This window comes from Ahaetulla prasina, chromosome 2 (assembly GCF_028640845.1).
Source record: "Ahaetulla prasina isolate Xishuangbanna chromosome 2, ASM2864084v1, whole genome shotgun sequence".
Lineage (NCBI taxonomy): Eukaryota > Metazoa > Chordata > Lepidosauria > Squamata > Colubridae > Ahaetulla > Ahaetulla prasina.
In genome coordinates, this window is record NC_080540.1 from 16,708,263 (window position 1) to 16,728,002 (window position 19,740).

At 43.8% G+C, this 19,740-nt stretch overlaps 2 protein-coding genes across 3 annotated transcripts in view; both read right to left on the reverse strand.

The window, feature by feature from the left end:
• Positions 1-223: 223 nt before the first annotated feature.
• Positions 224-8,326, reverse strand: TCF19 (transcription factor 19). Its single transcript, XM_058169413.1, has 3 exons — positions 6,979-8,326; positions 2,703-3,339; positions 224-1,833 (listed from the first exon to the last, which is right to left on the reverse strand). Exons 1-3 carry the CDS (start codon positions 7,250-7,252, stop codon positions 1,599-1,601), a joined length of 1,146 nt encoding a protein of 381 aa, XP_058025396.1. The 5' UTR covers positions 7,253-8,326; the 3' UTR covers positions 224-1,598.
• Positions 8,327-9,335: 1,009 nt separating this feature from the next.
• Positions 9,336-19,740, reverse strand: part of CCHCR1 (coiled-coil alpha-helical rod protein 1) — a 31,985-nt gene continuing 21,580 nt past the window's right edge. For both annotated transcript variants that reach the window (XM_058171793.1, XM_058171792.1), the window contains 7 exons: positions 15,853-15,925; positions 14,614-14,744; positions 13,444-13,653; positions 12,336-12,437; positions 10,568-10,719; positions 10,386-10,491; positions 9,336-9,520 (listed from right to left, as the gene is read on the reverse strand). In XM_058171793.1, coding sequence (XP_058027776.1) covers positions 9,420-9,520; positions 10,386-10,491; positions 10,568-10,719; positions 12,336-12,437; positions 13,444-13,653; positions 14,614-14,744; positions 15,853-15,925 — 875 coding nt within the window. In that variant the 3' untranslated portion in view covers positions 9,336-9,419. The remainder of the gene's footprint in view (positions 9,521-10,385; positions 10,492-10,567; positions 10,720-12,335; positions 12,438-13,443; positions 13,654-14,613; positions 14,745-15,852; positions 15,926-19,740) is intronic.

Genomic DNA, 19,740 nt, shown 5'->3' on the forward strand with positions numbered 1-19,740 from the left:
AATGCTGTAGGAACCTCCTGAGACCAACAAAGCAACACATCTGCTTCTCACAAGATGCCACAAGACTAGTATTTCTCAACCTTGGCAGCTTTAAGATGTGCGGACTTCCATTCCCAGAATTCCCCAGCCAGCATAGCTGGCTGGGGAATTCTGGGAATGGAAGTCCACACATCTCAAAGCTGCCAAGGTTGAGAAATACTGTGCCAGACTGCATCTTTTAAAGAGAAGCTAAGTTAAATCAAAAGGAGCACTCAAATTGTGTGCCTGCCTTATTTGCATATAAAGTGCAAGAAGCTTTTTTTAAAAAAAGTCAAAAAAGCGATTGCTAAAAAGAGTAAAAAATCCTCCCCTTCTTCCCCCCCCCTCCACTCGTCTCACTGCCCGGTGCTGGGAGGCGAAAACAGAGGGTGAAAAGTGAAGAGGATGGGAAATCTTTCCTTCCTGGTTGCTTTTGGTGTAACAGTCAAGCAAACGTACGCGCTTTAAATACGGACAAAAGCAGATGGTGAACGGTACCAGCCTCATCAATTCGAATACAAGCCCCCATTCATTTCTCTGGAATTTAGAATTCGTGGGTTATGTGTTGCTGTTTTTTTCTTCCCATTTAATTCTTCATCTTTTAACTCCGTGCTTGCTTTTTCACCTGCCATCTCGTCCACCCCAAAGGCTAGAGAGAGGGAGCAAATCCTGTTCTTGGAAAATCTTCCCCTGGCGTACATGAACTTAAGTGAAGATTTGAAGAGCCCCAAATCTCAAATCCGGAGACGCAATTCTTGGATCTGCCTTCCCCAAGTGGCTTCTTTTGTGTTTTGACCACCCTTGTTGACCCCTCCAGGAAGCAGCTGGTTGTTCACACAACAGCCTTCTCCCTGTTGTAAGGCACGGATGGTGATCAGACCATTTGGCGCGATCAGAAAGTTGGCGCCCCATCCGAACCTTGGCCATATTCGGCTGTTTTATGAATTTGTTGTGCAAGCCAACTGACATATACGGATTGTTCTTCCCTGCACATCTTCTGCAGGACTTTCAAAAACAAAAACGTTTTCAAAGATGAGAACGTTTTTGAAAATTTTTGAAAAAAGTTCAAAAATGAAAAGATTCCAAGAGGGGGGACTCTGCGCCAAAGGTCTATTGCGTTGATCTCCAGGTTCTCACTGACCTTCTCCAGAGGGTCACCAGGTAGCCATTTACAGCATGATACATTCCCACAAACGCTTGCTTGACATTTTCTCAGCAAGGCAGTGATTTCCAAAGAAACGGGACTGATAACTTGGGAGTCTGTCTCCTTTTACGTGTCAAAGGTTGCTCACCCCATTCCGTCTAAGGCAGGGCTCTCCAATCTTGGCAACTTTAAGACTTGTGGACTTCAACTTCCAGAGTTCCTTAGCCAGCAAAGCTAAGAGACCCCTGGTCTAAGGGGTTTCCGTTGCACGTATCCACAGTTCACCCTACTGAATATCTGCTTCTTTCTCTATGAAGGAAGGCTTACCCTGTGCAAATTTTCAGTAGTCCGCATGCGTCCATCAGGGATCTTATTTTTTTAAAAAAATCTTTTCGGTCACTGATGGGACCCGTTTTCTGAGGAGAATTATCTGGCATTATGAACGGCAGGCAACACACCGAAAATCTGCCTCTTTCACAACACTATAGCTGCAGCCCACACAGGCTACATGGTACCAGGCATCGCAGCCATCGCACTGGACCCACTCCACCATCTCATCCTGGGGAAGGCGGCACCGGGGAGCCGCACATGGCTCCAGGGAAGAAAGAGTCTGGGAGAAAACTTGGCCAGCGCTTCCCAGAGGATTCTTCCGAGGCCGACCACGACGCTTCCTGGAAAGAACCAAACAGAGATAAGACATTTGTAATGCATCATAATCACCCAAGCGCATTCCTGAAGTAGTGTCAGACCTGCCCCAACTTAGATCCTTAGGAAAGAAAGACCCTCGACTCCCATCTGGTTGAAGTGATAGGTTCTTTTACTAAAGGCAAGTGGTTGCAGCGAAAGTAAGGCTAGATCTGTAACAAAAGGTTACAATTTTCCCCTTTCCCTGGCCTTCCTCCCTTGATCAGTTCAACAGTGTCCAATAGCATCACTATTTGATGTTTCGGGAAACGCTTTGAAGCTGGGCACTTCTCAAAATAGTTTCACATTCTATTCCCAGGCCAGGCATCGTGGCGATGGATTGGGCTGACAGAGAGAGTGACTGGCCCAAGGTACATCCAGCTAGCTTTCTTGCCTAAGGCAGGACTAGTACTCAGTTTCCTGGCTTCTAGCCTGGTACCTTAACCACTACACCAAACTGGCTCTCAGACAGAAGTATTTTCTTAAAAGAAGTAAACAAGATAAGGGCTTCCCTATCCAGGCGTGTCCGCCTCCGGGGCACAGTGTTCATCTTTGTTTCTTGGCCGAGGAAGCCAGCATTGTCCAAAGACATTTTCTGTGGTCATGCAGCCAGCATGAGGTACGCGGAATGCTGTTACTTTCCCACTGAAGTGGTGCCTATTTATCTACCCCTATTTGCATGATTTCGAACTGCTAGGTTGGCAGGAGCTGGAGCAAGGAATGGACGCTCAGCCCTTGCAGGAACAGTGTCTCAAACCCGGCCTGTCAGCTTTTCAGCTGACAAGCTCAGCGTCTTTAACAATGCTTCTTTAAGAGAAGTAATGTTGCATATAACATAGACCTTAAAGGGACTTACCCACTCGGTGTGATATGAAGCTTTGGTTCTACATCTTCCTGGATGCTTTTGCTCCGTTCCTGCACTCTTTGCTGGAGCCTCAAATTGCTACTCTGGCAACATCGGTAAGTTCCCAAGCGCTGCTCCTTATCCGGGGGTGGCTGTTCCTCTTCCAGACGTGCGATTTCATCCTCTAGTTCAGGAAGCACCGTGTGAGCCGACTTACGGCGATTGCGGGATGGTTTCGGCTGGGTGGGAGGATCCGTGCATCGGCTCTGACTCAAAGAGAACGTGAAGGGATGGGGTTTCAGCTTGCTAAGGCTGCCAATGGAGCTAAGGATGAGGGTGGCTTTGGGGCGGCATGAGAGGGAGGTGGGCGAATGACGGGATAGGGGATGGATGCGATGGTTGTCGGAAGGCAACACCGGCCGGAAGCCAGAGGAAGAAGCCCAGGGGGCTTTGGGTTCGGTGATAGCTGCAAAGTCTTGCGGCCGAACACGGACTTTCTGGAAGAGGAAATAAAACTCGGAGTTGCCATGTGGCGGCGGTAACACGCAACCCTCGGGCACCGGGCTGGGATGGCCGAAAGTCAGAAGGTCTCCATCGTTCAGATCTACCCTCTGGCCGTGGGACATGCGGAGAGCATTGATGTATGTACCTGAAAGGATAATTATATAGGGAGGAAAAAACATTACTTGTTGTCTAGTCCTCAAGGTATGACTAGCCGCTAAGCAATTGTTTGAAGTCACAACAGACCCCAAAAATGTACTTATGACCCAGATGTGAAGTTCTGACGGGCAGTTCCCTTCCCTAAGATCACATTTTGGACACATTTATGGCCGTTTGCAGCATCCCGCAGTCACACGACCCTGATTTATGATGGCTTTCTGTCAGAAACCAGCATTTATTTCCAATTTCTGGCAAAAAACGCCCACTGCAAACAAATGGGTTCACTTAACGACTTCGGCATTTACTTAAGAATTGTTGCAAAAAGAAAAGTAAAATCAGGTCAAATCTGTGATGATGGGCTTAAGGACAGGTATGACTTAACAACCATAATTCTGAGCTCAATTATGTTAAATCAAGAACTATCTGCCTACCTACCTGAAGGGTCTCCTGCTTGGATGGGGGGCTTGGACTAGATGACCTACAAGGTCTCTTCCAATTCTGTTAATCTGTTAAGCGTGATTTACCCGTCAAGGACTGATAGGTCCTTGACTTACAACACTGCACTTAGTGACTTTTTGAAGTTACAATGGCACTGAAAAAAAGTGATTTATGACCATTTTTCATACTTACGACCGTTGCAACATCCCCATGGTCATGTGATTTACATTCAGATGCTTGGCAACTGACTCACATTTATGTCGGTTGCAGTGTTCTGAGGTCATGTGATCCACTTTTGCAACCTTCTAACAAGCAAAGTCAATGGGGAAAACGGATTCATTTAACGTGACTAATTTAACAATTTAATGTGAGTAATTTAACAACTGCAATGAAGCGCTCCATGGCTTAGGGCCTGGGTACTTACGGGACCGCCTGCTGTTACCACATGCCTCCCACCGACCCGTACGCTCTCACAGAGAGGGACTTCTCAGGGTGCCGTCCGCCAAGCAATGTCGGCTGGCGGCCCCCAGGGGAAGGGCCTTCTCTGTGGGGGCTCCCACACTCTGGAACGAACTTCCCCCGGGTTTACGCCAAATACCTGACCTTCGGACCTTTCGCCGCGAACTGAAGACGCATCTTTTTATTCGCGCGGGGCTGGCTTAAATTTTATGGATTGTATAGTTTTATTATTAATTTTAAACGGGGTTTTAATTTCTATATATTTTAAAATTTTAGGCAAATTATAATAAGTTTTTTAATTTTGCATTTTATAGATTATTGTCTTGTCTGTTTTTATTTGCCTGTACACCGCCCTGAGTCCTTCGGGAGAAGGGCGGTATAAAAATCAAATAAATGAAATGAAATGAAAATGATTTGTTTAACTACTGTGGCAAGAAAAGTTGTAAAATGGGGCAAAACTCACTTAAAAACTTTCCCAGTGTCCCACGAACACTTTTTCCAAACTTTTGACAAGCAAAGTCAATGGGGAAGCCAGATTCACTTAACAACCGTGTTATTAACTTAACAACTGCAGTGATTCACTTAGCAACGGTGGCAATAAAAGTCGTAAAATGGGGGCAAAACTAATTAACACATTTCTCACAAAGCAAGATACATTTTGAGCTCAGTCGTAGTTGCAAATCGAGGACTATCTGTAGCCAAACCATCATCATTTTCCAAACGGGCTGATATGTGCAAGACATATGGAAGGGAAATTGTTCTTCACACAGGATACGTAACTGCTTTATGACAGGAAGGGGCAACTGGCTACACGAGGCCCTCACACCTGCACAACATTGTAATATAATATAATATAACAACAGAGTTGGAAGGGACCTTGGAGGCCTTCTAGTCCAACCCCCTGCCCAGGCAGGAAACCCTACACCATCTCAGTCAGATGGTTATCCAACATTTTCTTAAAAATTTCCAGTGTATTGTAGCCAGCAGTCTTCTTATCCCAGTGTGTTTGGGCCAGTGTTAGACACACTAATATGTGGAATTCGTCAGTCACAACCATCCAGTTTAGCAGAAGCCGATCATGAGAAAGAAAAGGAAGATGGACACTTAGAAAAGTGTTTTGTTATTTACAAGTATTTGCAGCCATTTAATACTCAAGTTTATGAGACTTTTTTTTTTTTGGAAATATTTCATGTGTGCAGGATCAAGTCAGGTTCTCGAGTATTGCAACACACCAAGAGAGAAGTGGAGAAGTGAAAAATATTAAAATATTCATTCATATTCAAAAAAGAAGCGTGTTTTCTAAGTATGAGCTACAGATGGTCCTTGACTTGCAACAGTTCATTTAGTGATTGTTCGAAGTTACAACCGCACTGAAAAAAGTGACTTATGACCGTTTCTCACGCTCACGGCCATTGCAGCATCTCCATGGTTAATGGGATCAAAATTCAAATGCTTTGCAACTGACTCAGGTTTATGACCAGTTGCAGTGTCCCAATGTCACGTGATCACTTTTTATGACTTTCTGCCAAGTCAAGCCAATGGGGAAGTCAGATTCACTTAACAACTGTGTTACTAACTGAGCAACTGCCGCGATTCACTTAACAACGATGGCAAGAAAGGTCATAAAATGAGACAAAGCACACTTTACAACTGCCTCACATGGCAATAGAAATTTTGGGCTCAATTATGGTTGTAAGTTGAGGACTACCTACACTGTACTTTGTTTCCTATCAGGTCTTTTGGAATGTGTGTTTCTCCTTCAGAAATGAACTTGACTTTTAAGGTATAAGGTTGACGCTCCTTATATAAATATTACCTGTATTAGTCTAAGCAATTATTCAACTTCTGAGCTGTGGGTTTTGTTCTGAAGTCCTCAAAATTAATGAATAAATAAAAGCAATTATTTTTAACCTTCAAAAATCCAGCCGTGCTAGAAATTCAATACATTTAGGAAGAAATGTCTGAACTCTTTGGGGTTGTGGTTAACCCCTAGAAACCAAGAGATCCTGAGTTGGACCAATCACTCTCTCAGCCCAACCCACCTCACAGGGTTGTTGTTGTGAGAAAATAGAAGGCAGAAAGAGTATTATACATGTTGGCCACCTTGAGCTATTTATAAAAGTAATAAAAGTGGGATGCAAATAAACAATTAGGCCAGGATTTAGCAGCATAATATAGGTAATCCTCTGCTTATGACCACAACTGAGCCCAAAATTTATGTTGCTAAGCGAGACATTTGTTAAATGAATTTAACAGCATTTTACGACCTTTCGTGCCATGTCAAGTGAATCACTGCATTTGTCAAGCTAGCAAACACAATTGTTAAGTGAACCTGGCTTCACAGTTGATTTAGCTTGTCAGAAGGTTGCAAAAAGTGATCACATGATCCTGGGACACGGCAAAACCGTCCTAAATACAAATCAGTTGCCAGGCGTCTGAATTTTGATCACGTGGCCATAGGGATGCTGCAACGGTCGTAAGTGTGAAAAATGGTTGTAAGTTACTTTTTCAGTGCCATTGTAACTTTGAACACTAAACGGTTCCTTTAGTGCCAGGGTCTTCAACCTTAGTAACTTTAAGGCTTGTGGATTTCAAGTCCCAGAGATCTAGGAGTTGAAGTCCACAAACCTTAAAGTTACTAAGATTGGAGACTCCTGCTTTAGTGAACTCTGAATGCTTCACCAAATAAACTGTTGTCAGTCAAAGACTACTTGTGTTCACAAGAACTCACCATAACTGCTGCAGTCCACCAGGCCAACTCGCCACTCCCCCGCCATGCTGTCAGCATCCCGTTCTGCGTGTATCTCCGCATGGACCCGGGAGATCAAGGCCGGGTTCTGTTCAGACAACAGAATGACATCACAAACTTCGGTTCGGCGACCCAGACGATAGACGCAGCTGGGCTTGGCAGGTCGGAAAGTGTAGAGATCTCGGTTTGGCAAATCCCCAGAAGAGGCCGGTCCCATCCGGAGTAACTGGAAGCAGGGCAGAGCTTCAGAAAGCATGGCTAGGTCTCCTTCAATCCAAAGACAGGTGTCAGGTGACAAAGCAGGTCCGGCAGGGTTCAGTCACTCCACCTGCAAGCCAGCAAGTTGACTTTCTGCCGTGACAAGCTGGCAAAATTTCCAAGGGAAAAACAGCAGCACTGGATGTTAAGAGAATAGGGTCGATTGCAAAAACTGAGATCGTTACAAAAATTGGCTGAATGTCCCCAAATCACAGGCTGTTGTGCAATGACAGGTTTATCTCTACCTGAAAGGGGAGGGAGGAGCCAGGGGTTCCTTCCATTAGCCCAGCTTCCTTGCTTTAACCTCGATTGATTAACTGCAAAGAAAAACAAACAACCAACAAGGCTTCTTTAGTCATGCAACCCCGTTTCATCTCATCATGACACTGCTTCAGTTGCAAGACACCGCTTCAGACGTTTTAAGGACAATTATTTCCTCAAGAGCAATTTCGAGTCAGAGGGACTCCTGACCCGCATGGCGGGTGCAAAAAAACACCCGTGTCTGCAACTCGCCATGGGAATTCTTGCATGAAGTCTTTTTTTTTTTTTTCGTCTTTCCTTTTTTCTTCTTGCAGGAGGGTTCCAGGTTTCCACGGCAGGGACAATAAATAATTCGCCAGCCTCCTAAAATGACCCCGCAGGTCCCGAGTTCGTGGAAATCAGAAGCCCCGCCGGGCTCCTTCGAGCATCCTCCTCGGGAAAGGGAGGATGCAGAGCTCGAGGGACCGGCTCGGCTTTCTGCAGCAGGCTTGAGGCTCCTGGAAATTAATTCGGATTTATACCGGCCGGCCAGCCACAAAAAGTTGCAGGTTTCTTGTCTCTCCGGTTTGCCCGGCAGCAAAGTCGACCGCCCTTCCTTGCAAGCGTTCTGGAACATCCAACGCCCCGCTCTGCTCAGGCAACGCGGTTCGGTTCTAGAACCCGGGCGTCGCCGTAGCAACGAGCGATCTTGGGCGGAGAGGGGGCGTAGAAGGGAGGGTTCTTGAATCGCCGTCTCCTTGGCGACGCCTCGAATCGCCTTAAAGGAAGGCGCTTCCCGGAGTCTCGTCCGCGCTTCGCTTCTAGCCCGAGGCTTTCTCCCTTGTCAAAGCCGCTCCCAGGGCTCCGAGCGGCGCGCGCTGCCTTCCGATTGGCTCGGCTGAAGCGAAGGGAAGGAGGAGCGGCCGCAGCTTCCGGTGCCGATTGGCCGCTCCGAGAGAAAGCCTTGCTGCCCTGTTGGCTGGGAAGCCTCGAGGGCGGGCCGGCGAGCATAAAGCGCGCGAGGCCCGACGCAGGGCTGGGGCGGAGGAAAGGTTCTGATTGGTGGGAGCGTTAGGGTGGGGTTCGGCCTCGTTGGCGCGTTCGGCCGGCGGAAGGCGATTGGGTGGCGGGAGGGAGGAGAGGGAGGAGCGATAACTATTGGCGGGATGGGCCGCTTTGGCCCCGCCTTCCGAGCTTCGCTTTCTAGCTAGAAAGTTGCCAAGTGACAGGAATCCTCGACTTACTTCGTTTAGTGACCGCTCAACGTTACAACGGCACTGAAAAAAGTGACTTAAGTTATGACCCGAAGGTGCTTTTTTCAAGAAGCAACTGGACTTTCTGGTTTTTCTTTGAAGCCGTTTCGCTTCTCATCCAAGAAGCTTCTTCAGGGTCTTCAAAGAAAAAGCTTGAAAGTCCATTGCCTCTTGAAAAAGCACCTTTGGGGCAACCATGACTGGATGACTGAGAAGCTCCATAGACATTTGACCTAATGACCCATTTTTCAGTTACAATTTTTCCAACATCCCCATGATCATGTGATCAAAATTCATATGCTTGGCAACTGGTTCATATTTATAAACGTTAGAATAGAATAACAGAGTTGGAAGGGTCCTTGGAGGTCTTCTAGTCCAACCCTCTGCTTAGGCAGGAAACCCTACATGGCTTCAGACAAATGGTTGTCCAATCTCTTCTTAAAAACTTCCAGTGTTGGAGCATTCACAACTTCTGGAGGCAAGTTGTTCCACTGAGTTCTAAGTTGTCAGGAAATCCAAACATGTGGGAGATCTGTGACAGTCTTTATGAGACAATCTGAACTTGATAAAAGAAACCGAACATTTAAAATATAAATTTATTTACATCATTTTTATTACAAAATAAAAGGATCTCTCTCATTCTTGCTTCTCCAATATTTTCCCACTGTATTTTTAAGTGTCCATAATGGTGTTTGTATTTTTGTCAGGCTTTTCCTCCTCCAAGATAGCAGCACCCAAAGTTTGTAAGTCATCCAACACAGCAAATAGGGATTCTGTGAAAAGAAAAATCTTTAAAGGATGATGTGTTAGGGGCAGGAAGTCATCAACAAAATCCTGAACCAAGCATCCTTAAACCAGAAGAAAAAGGAAACACTAAAATTTAGAAAAAAACCACTCAAACTTTTACAAATAAGCTAACAATAAAAATTGAAAAGGATTACAGGAAGCAACATGCGATACTTAGGTTAACTGGAGATAGCAGAGGAAAAAAATGAAGAATGGATTTTGAAATTGAATTAGCAGAGATGGCAAAGTTAACTGCTTTGTTTAGAGATAATAGATTAGACAGCTTTATAAAAAACAGGAAACTGTTGATGAAGTTTCTATGAGTTAAATAAAATAACGGATGGTTAACAGAGGGATTTGAAGATTAGTGTAATGTTTAGTTTAACCTGTTGACTACTTTTTCATAGATAGATAGATGGGTGGGTGGGCAGATGGGTAAGTAGGTAGGTAGGTAGGTAGATAGATCTATCTGATAGATAACATAACATAATAACAGAATTGGAAGGGACCTTGGAGGTCTTCTAGTCCAACCCCCTGCTCAGGCAGGAAACCCTACACCATTTCAGACAAATGGCTATCCAACATTTTCTTAAAAATTTCCAGTGTTGGAGCAATCACAACTTCTGGAGGCAAGTTGTTCCACTTATTGATTGTTCTAACTGTCAGGAAATTTTTCCTTAGTTCTAAGTTGCTTCTCTCCGTGATTAGTTGCTATAGATAGATAGATAACATGAATATATGCTTTTGTTTTGTTTCATTTTGTTTGTTTGTTTTACTGTTTTGTTTTCTTTTTTATGATAAAACAATTTTTTTAAAGGAAAAAAATAGAATTCTCAGACAACAAATCTATACCTTTAGATGGAGGACTAGTTCCTGTCTTTCCAATTGACTTAGCTGGGACTGCTGACAGCCGATTCTTTCGATACTGGGCTAATAGCCCTTCTTGCCTCAAGGTGGCCTGTAAGAGGAAGGAAGCAATCTTAATGAAAAGCCAGCAATGGGGTAAACAATTCCCACTTACTGCTTGAACATACCATTAACACGTTTTTGTCCCTCTCAAGCTCTTTCAGCCGTCCTTCTAGACGGGCCATTTCCTGTTGTGTTGCAGACTCCTGAATTGTTGCCAGTTCCTCACTCCTTGCTTTGTCTCTGGCTGCCTGACGCTCAGCTTGCCGAAGGGCAACCACTAAGGATGTAAGCACATTTAAAAAGGGATTCATGTTGCTGAGAGTGAGGAACACAAACCTCTTGCCACTGTAGGAATTTAGCACCCACCCCCCTCCTAGAAGAATGAAATATTTTAGAAAATATTTAAAAGGCAGAATATATTTCCCTGGATGAGAAATGGAGAAACATGTTTTAAAGACAAAGCAACTCCCCCCACCTTTGTCAATGGGCCATTAAGGCCTGAGCCAGTCCATTGTCTACATGACAAAGATAGGATTAGCCCCTACCCATCTAGCAACAGAATCTTACCACATGGCAGGGCTCAAGCAATCTTGAGAGACAACCTACAACATTAGCTAAGACCCCTAGACCACCTGGGAGTTTGACAACCAATCAGGATACTCTTCCTGTGCCCCAGAAAGTTCAAAGCTCAGAAAAAGCATAAAACCAGGGAGCACACAGGATCTCGGCCCTTTTCTGTTCAGGATCTCAAGCCATGTGATCCTGGCCACCATTAAACCATCTTTCCAAGCAGTCTCCATGTTTCCAGTGTCTTTGTCCCCACTTGGAACTGAACCCAGATGGATATTTCTTCCAACAATTGGCGACCCAGATGGGACTCCAAGCTAACCTAACCAATGGACCTGGCCCAGGTAAGCCTCCCTTGCTAGCAGCAGACCCATTGAGTCTGTGGGTAAGTTTTCCTGGACCTTGGCCATTTGGAACTAGGTTTTAAAGGGGTTTTGAGTGTTGAGCTCAAAGGCTGCTTGGAAAGAAGGTGAGTACCTCTAAATTTTAATTTTAAAGCATGGAAAAGTATGGGAAATATGTGTATGCCTGCATGTGTGTGAATGACAGAGCCCTTCTCCCAATCATAGCTGGATCTTGCTTCCTCTGTGCATATCCTAGCCGCAGAAAGACCAAAAGTCTGGAGAGCATGGGGGTTTTGCCAGAGCACAGGACCTTCTGTTAGGGAAGGAGGAAGTGTGTGTGTGGGATTCATTAGCTAAGACCCCTAGACCACCTGGGAGTTTGACAACCAATCAGGATACTCTTCCTGTGCCCCAGAAAGTTCAAAGCTCAGAAAAAGCATAAAACCAGGGAGCACACAGGATCTCGGCCCTTTTCTGTTCAGGATCTCAAGCCATGTGATCCTGGCCACCATTAAACCATCTTTCCAAGCAGTCTCCATGTTTCCAGTGTCTTTGTCCCCACTTGGAACTGAACCCAGATGGATATTTCTTCCAACACCACCATATACCCGACTGCCCTAAGGTCAGTCAACTGATGCAGGCCCTCTACTGTGAATGGCAGCAGCTATTTGGAAGTTCAGATAAAGGTCATTCCAGGCTAAGTGTAAGAGTTCTGGATAGAATGGGTTTCCCACGCCCCCGGAATTGCAACCTGCTGTCCAGAGTCACTTGATAGTGAGACGGGCAACATATAAATTTAATAAATAAATAATTTTTTCCAGCATGGACCTGAGTAGTCCATCTTGCAACCTTAACTGTAGCTCAGCCTTGTAGTAAAAATCTTCTGTTATCCCTTAATTCACAAAAGGCTTTTTAAAATATTTTTGCCACAGATAAAACATCTTCAGCCTTCTTCCATAGACAACAGTGTGACAACTCTTACCTACTTTGGCGTGTTCTCTCCGTGCTGTATTAAGTGCTTTTTCCATTTCAGAGAGATCCTTCCGCAGTTGCCTTTCAACTTCCGTTACCTTCTCCTGCAGGGCTGAGAAGAAATAGCACTGACCTTAACTAAATGCCTCTCACTACTGCTCGTAACCCGTTTTTCTAAACTTAATACCCTGGATTTCATGTGATTTCTGCTATTGGGGAATGCTCCTTTCTCATCTGATCATTGCCACTGCCAGCTCTCCATGTTTAAATGCAACTACCATAAAAATAAAGTCCTTTTTGTTATGCATAATTGCTCATTAGATTCATTAATTATACCCACCCCTATCCATCACTCATAGTAATAAGCCTCAATCTCAATTTTATAATTTTTATATTTTAACTAGGGAGATTTGGGGGATTTTGTATGCACCCTGTAAGGATTCCAGCAATGAGTGGCCCATCTAGTATATGTATTCAACTGTTGGGCCACCCATTATATGAAAATATCAATAGTCATTCTGCTGTTATATCATTGATGATAGTATTTGATAATATTGCTGCATCCGGGAAGTCAGAATAAATAATATAAAATGAAAGAGCTGGGAAAAAAACTTTGGAAGTCCTCCAATCTGATCATGTTCTGTCAGCCTGAAAAAAATTACCTAACCATCTCAGAAGGAATAATAGCAGGGGGGGAAACCCCTAAGTGTCCATTAAGGAGGACTTCAAATAGATGGGAACCTTTTTTAAAAAGAACTTCGTATCTCAGGTGTATCTTCAACCCAGCCTTTCTCATTAAGCTAAAAAAACACCATTGTTTTTCACATTCAGGATAGAAGGGGCTGATCCAATATTTTAGGAAGGAGTAAGTCTATAAGTAAGTGTCTTACCTGTACCACAGAAAATTCAGTTTACAGATAATATATCTGCGATACAAGACAAATCGTAATACAGAACTGTAGCTCTCTGCGTTTTGGTGTTACAATTGCATTCCTGTAGACACAGGAATTTCTAATTGTTTCTACTCACCATCATAGGGGAAAAAAAGAACCTTCTAACCCAAGATTTTATTTATCTCCAGAAGTCAATTCTTCCCACCTCTGAAGAACTTAACATACCTCTCTCATACTCTCCTCTTAATTGTCCCACCTCCTGTCTCAAACTATCTGCAGCTGTGGCAGTCCTCTGGAGCTCACTGTTGGTTGTTTCCAGTTGCTTTTCTGTTGTCTCCAACTGTTGCCTCAGTTCCCGCTCTACTGCTATCTTTGCCTCTAGCGTCTCCTCCAGGCTCTGCAACGTTTCCCTCGTTTTGCTCAGATCAGTCTCCACTGTTTGGTAGAAAAAGAGTTGAAAAGAAAGGGTCAAAATGAGAAGCGGAGACAGCAGACCAATACTGCTGTATCCCTTCCCCAGAACTTGGGGAAAAAGCTGTTCAATTCAGCCTTAAAAACAGGGAAGCATCAGTGAATGAACAAGGCCTCCCTGCCGCATTATTTCAGATTCTAGCTGTGGACACAGATGAATTTTCTTCCATGTGAAAGGTTTCCTATATTTCTGGGCGGAGAACAGACTAAAACTGTTTGGTTTTTTTTCTGACTTGCCCATTTTCTAGAATGTTGAGCTGTGTGGAATATTGTTGTGGTCCACCAGCAGCCTGCGAAGCTGGCAATGGAGTCGGACAGCGCTGAGGAAGAGTGTGGGCCAGTCATGGAGGCTGGGGAAGGCCTGGATGAGGGCTCTGTGTCGGAGGCTGAGGTGGGGCCAGGGCCATCTGGGAGCGATGCACGGGCTCCAGAGCCTCCAGAGACTGACAGTAGTGAGGCAGAGGAACAGGAGGAGCCTGTTCCTAATGCACACATGAGAAGGCCAGAAGGCAAGAGCAGCTCAAGCAAAGAGAACGACTCGGGAGTAAGGCCAAGAGATGATTGGCTCCTCCCATAAGGCTTAAAAGACCAGCAACGGTGTTTGGGCTTTGCTGGAAAACATTGATAGCTTCATCTTCTTGCATTTATTTTGTATCAGTGTCTTCTGAACATTTGCCAAGAAAGGCCTTTGACAGTTTGCCTAATTGGACCAAGGTTGGTTATAGGACTGAGGAATTTGTGTTGGGAGGAATTTGCTTCAATTTAGTTGAACTACGCTAAGCATGAAGTAATTCTCCGCTGTTCGAATAAAGTTTGTTTGTTTTTACACTGACTGAGTTTCCTACTACCTACTAGGGCCTGGGTCACAACAAATATCTTGCCAGCCTGCACCATCTGTCTGAAATACAATAGTGGTGAAATCACCTCTCTCTCTTGCTTCAGCCACCTTCTTCTCTATCAGTTGAGCCCCATGTTTAAGCTCCGCCGAGAGTCGGTCTCGTTCCTCATGCAGCATGTGTAACTCAGCTTGTAAGTCTTTATATGATGGTTGAATCCTGGAAAGAAAGGGCGAGCAGAAGCCAAAAGTGTTGAAACATGCTTGGGACTTTCTCTTTTCGCCTTATCCACGAACAAAGTATATATTGTGACTTAATTGCATTGACGATTAGAGGTTCCGGTTTCTAGCTCTATCTCCCAAATACAGGTAATCCTCGACTTACAACAGTTCATTTAGTGACTGTTTGGAGTTACAAGGGCACTGAAAAAAAAAGTGACTTCTGACCGTTTTTCACACTTACGACTGTTATGACATTCCCATGATCACGTGGATCAAAATTCAGAGGCTTGGCAACTGACTCATATGTATGACGATTGCAATGTCCCGGGGCCATGTGATCCCCTTTTAAGGCCTTCGGAAAGCAAAGTCAACGGGCAAGATAAATTCATTTACAATCATGTGACTAACTTTAACAACTGCAGTGATTCACTTAACAAATGTGGCAAGAAAAATGTTGTACAAGGGGGCAAAGCTCACTTAACAAATGTCTCACTTAGCAACAGGAATTTTGAGCTCCCTTGTGGTTGTAACTCGAGGACTACCTATACTCAAAATATCTGAGGTGTTCATTTCAGCTTTTCTATCTCTGATATAATCCACTATATATAGATCACAGATGGGAAACCTTGTTCGGGGTTTTGAGATTTTGCCATGTTTGTGTCCTACTTAAGAGTCTGTAAAGGGATCTGGATGAAAAATCAACAGATGGGGACTTTTAGCCACGTTTTTGCATACAAGAGGGAAGGTCTGGGGAATTTTTCAAAAGTTACAAAATGTCACCCCATTCTAGAGCTGTATGAGGGCACAAATGGGTGCTGGGACCCACAGGAGGTCTAACACAAGGATGGGCTATCTGCAGAAAAGTATAGCACTTGGTTGGAACTCAAAACTCCATTTTAGCCATATATGTGCTGAATAGCCATAGGAAGTAATTTATCAGCCTCGATATCCATACATAATACTTGAGTGACAATAATCTGTAATATGCAAAAGAGTGGAGAAAGTAATTGCCACTGCCCCTTTAAATAAATATACAGACTTATCAAGAGCTTAACCAACCTGCCTTTTACAGTAGTTATTTCTGGGATCTGGAATTTTGAACTTACTCTTGGTCTGTCCCTGCAACGTGTTTTTCTTCTTGCTGAAGTTTTGCCAGTGCTATTTTCCGACATACAAGCCCTAGAATGCAAAACAGAAACTGAAATGTAAAAATAAACTCCTCAACCCGAGATGTACGTAAGTATATAATTACAGCAGGGGAAGGAGCATATTGAATGAAATATAAAGGTTAACTGAATGAATGAATGCAGAAATACCAGAGTTCAGGAAGCCATTTCATACACAACTACACTTAATTAAAGCAAAATTAACATATAACATAACATAACATAACATAACATCAGAGTTGGAAGGGACCTTGGAGGCCTTCTAGTCCAACCCCCTGCCCAGGCAGGAAACCCTACACCATCTCAGTCAGATGGTTATCCAACATTTTCTTAAAAATTTCCAGTGTTGGAGCATTCACAACTTCTGAAGGCAAGTCGTTCCACTTATTAATTGTTCTAACTGTCAGGAAATTTCTCCTTAGTTCTAAGTTGCTTCTTTCTTTGATCAGTTTCCACCCATTGCTTCTTGTTCTACCCTCAGGTGCTTTGGAGAACAGCCCGACTCCCTCTTCTTTGTGGCAGCCCCTGAGATATTGGAAGACAGCTATCATGTCTCCCCTAGTCCTTCTTTTTGTTAAACTAGACATGCCCAGTTCCTGCAACCGTTCTTCATATGTTTTATTCTCCAGTCCCCTAATCATCTTTGTTGCTCTTCTCTGCACTCTTTCTAGAGTCTCAACATCTTTTTTACATCGTGGCGACCAAAACTGGATGCAATATTCCAAGTGTGGCCTTACAAAATTATCCCCCAACTCCTGAATACACAAAAGTCTGAAAGAGTTATTTTTACTTGAAGATGAAAAGAAACAACAGTTAGTGAACATTTCAATGATAATAAACCTAATCCTCCACAAAAGAAATACCCCAAATAAGGGCGGAACATTTATTTATTTATTTATTTAGCAAATGGCAGGGGCGGATTACAAATCCTGTTGCTACTGGTTCGCTTGTGTGCGCACTTCTGCGCACTGGTTCACCTGATCCAGTGCAAACCGATAGCAACCCACCACTGGCGTATGGCATATCATATATGGACTAGTAATCTATATTAACATTTCATCTAGATCAGTAGAACACAATAAAATATAAATGTGTCTAGGCCAGAGTTCCCCAATCTTTCCGACTTTGCAGACTGGTGGGGAGGGAGAGGGGATGGTTGTGCATAAGCAATTGGCAAGCGCACACATGTGCACAGCTCCATTTGTCTGAGTGGTGTGCCCACACGCCTGCCACTCACACAAATGGAGGGTGCGTGCACACACTCGCCCGCTGCTCACACAAGTGGAGATGAATGGGCACACACTGTTTCCACAGCCTGCTTGTAAATAGCTCATGGCCCACCAGTAGGCCACGGCCAGAGGTTGGGGCCCCTGATCTAGGCCATCTAACCACTGAGGTGCAAAAAAACCCCACCAAAAAACAAGTTCCAAAAAATAAGCACTATACGTTGATCACAATAATCAAGTTTTGTTTTGGCAGTGATCACTGACTGCAGTTATCCATCCATCCAACAATGCTGCCCATCTCACCAAAGGTGACTCTAATAATAGGATAAGACAGGGGTGTCCAAACTTGGTCCCTTTAAGACTTTTGGACTTCAACTCCCAGAGTCCCTCAGCCAGCAAAGCTGGCTGAGGAACTCTGGGAGTTGAAGTCCAAAAGTCTTAAAGGGACCAAGTTTGGACACCCCTGGAGTGGTAGGCAAGCAGCTGTAATGGTTTTAAACAAGGGAAAGATTTCTGACATACCACAAGTTCATCATCTGTTTAATATCAGTTTCATATCATGGCTTCCACAAACTATAGCTTAGTAAAGATTGTAAGATTTCTATTTGCATTTATTTCACACCTTTGTTAAGGTCTAATCCAGGGGCCGGCAACCTTAAACACTCAAAGAGCCACAAAGGTCCTCACCAGAAGACCCCTGTTCAATTCTAGAGCCGACTGGAAGTCAGATTCCCTCATCATAGAGTCTCCTCCTAGCACGACATTCTTTTTCCTATGCTGACCGGAAGTCTGGTTCCCCCCACCATAGAGTCTCCTCCTAGTGTGGTGTCCTTTTTCCTCTACCTGTCCTAACTGAAAGCCCTATCAATTGTGGAGCCAACCGGTGACAAAGAGCTGCAGCAGAAGGATGAAAGAGCCACATGTGGCTCCGGACCCCTAGTGTAGTCCATCAAACCTATACTGAAGATCATTAACTTACACAATGCACCATAATTATTTTTTATTTTTGTCCCTGTTTGGTTCTTTTTTTTTAGTCTTCGTTATCTTATTTTTGTCCCTATTTGTCCTTTATCTTCATTGTTGATGTTATATTATATCACATCACAAATGTTTTGTTTTTACAATGTACAAATACTATATAATAAATTACTGATAGCAATCACATTGGAGCAGGATACACGTATATTTATACATATTTATGTGTGCAAGTCAAACTTGATTTGGGGTAATTGCAAGGATAAGGCCCTGCAATATTCTAAGCTACATTTTTGGAAGAGGTTTGCCGCTGCCTTCTTCCTAGGTGCCGAGAGGAAATGAGTGATCCAAAATAACCAGTAAAGATAGGACTAGAACTCAGGTTTTTCTGCTCCTTACTGACTTTACTAGACCAGACAGCAAAAATAAATATTTAATATTAGGACTGTCTATGTATGCAGGAATCCAAATTAGTATTTTTGCCTCAACCCAGAAAAACGAATGGGACCCCATCACCTCACTTGATAATTAGATCCACTGTTTAAATATTCAGGCTTAAGATGCTTTTTATAATACTCAACTGGAATCAGTTTTAAAATCTCATGTCCTACGCTCTGTAGTGAGAGAAGAAGCCCTGAACTTCTCAATGAAACATGTTGCAATACTTGAGTATTATTGTAACAAAACAAAGTGCAAAGGGAAGTTCCTTTATTTGAATTAGCATTTGTATTGCAATAAGCCAAGAGAAATGTTTAGAATTTCCATCTCAGTGCCTTCAACAGACAATAGCAGCAAATTTCTAAAAATAACACCCACCAGAAGAGCAGGAAGCTTACTTGCAAACACTAACTCAAAACCAACGTTTTGTAAAACCACAGCTCAATTGCTTTTTCTTGTTCTACGGGAAGTAACATACAGGTAGTTCTCGACTTACAACAGTTCATTTAGTGACCGTTCAAAGTTACAAGGGCACTGAAAAAAAAAGGGACATGACCATTTTTCACACTTATGACCATTGCAGCATCCCCACGGTCACGTGATCAAAATTTGGATGCTTGGCAACTAGTTCATGTTTATGACCGTCATAGTATCCTGGGGTCGCATTTTGTAGCCTTCTGAAGGGCAAAGTCAATGGGGAATCCAGATTCAATTAACAACTGTTACTAACTTAACAAATGCAATGATTCACATAACCCAGGGGTCAGCAACCTTAAACACTCAAAGAGCCATTTGGACCATTTTCCCACAGAAAAAAAAACACCGGGAGCCACAAAACCTTTCCCGTGTCTGATTATTTTCTGTGAGGCCACAGAATTGGCATATCTAGTTGAATTAAACATTCTGTTTTCTTCTGAAACGTTTTTTTCCTTGGATTTATCCATGGTTGGCCTACTGGGTGTTGAAAAACTCAATAAATTGTGGTCCGATGGGTATCACACATTGGCAGCTGTGAATGACAGGGAGCCGCAGCAGATGGATGAAACAGTCACATGCGGCTCTAGAGCCGCGGGTTGCTGACCCCTGACTTAACCATTGTGGCAATGAAAGTCGCAAAATGGGGCGAACTCGGGTGAAATCCAGCAGGTTCTGGAGAACTGGTAGTAGAAATTTTGAGCAATTCAGCAAA

Excerpts from the sequence above, each read along its gene's own strand:
- TCF19 (XM_058169413.1), bottom strand. The coding sequence starts at position 7,252 with ATGCTTTCTGAAGCTCTGCCCTGCTTCCAGTTACTCCGGATGGGACCG. Across the intron at positions 3,340-6,978 it reads GGTGGACTGCAGCAGTTATG|GTACATACATCAATGCTCTC; the intron begins GTGAGTTCTTGT and ends TTATCCTTTCAG. Across the intron at positions 1,834-2,702 it reads CTTCATATCACACCGAGTGG|GAAGCGTCGTGGTCGGCCTC; the intron begins GTAAGTCCCTTT and ends GGTTCTTTCCAG.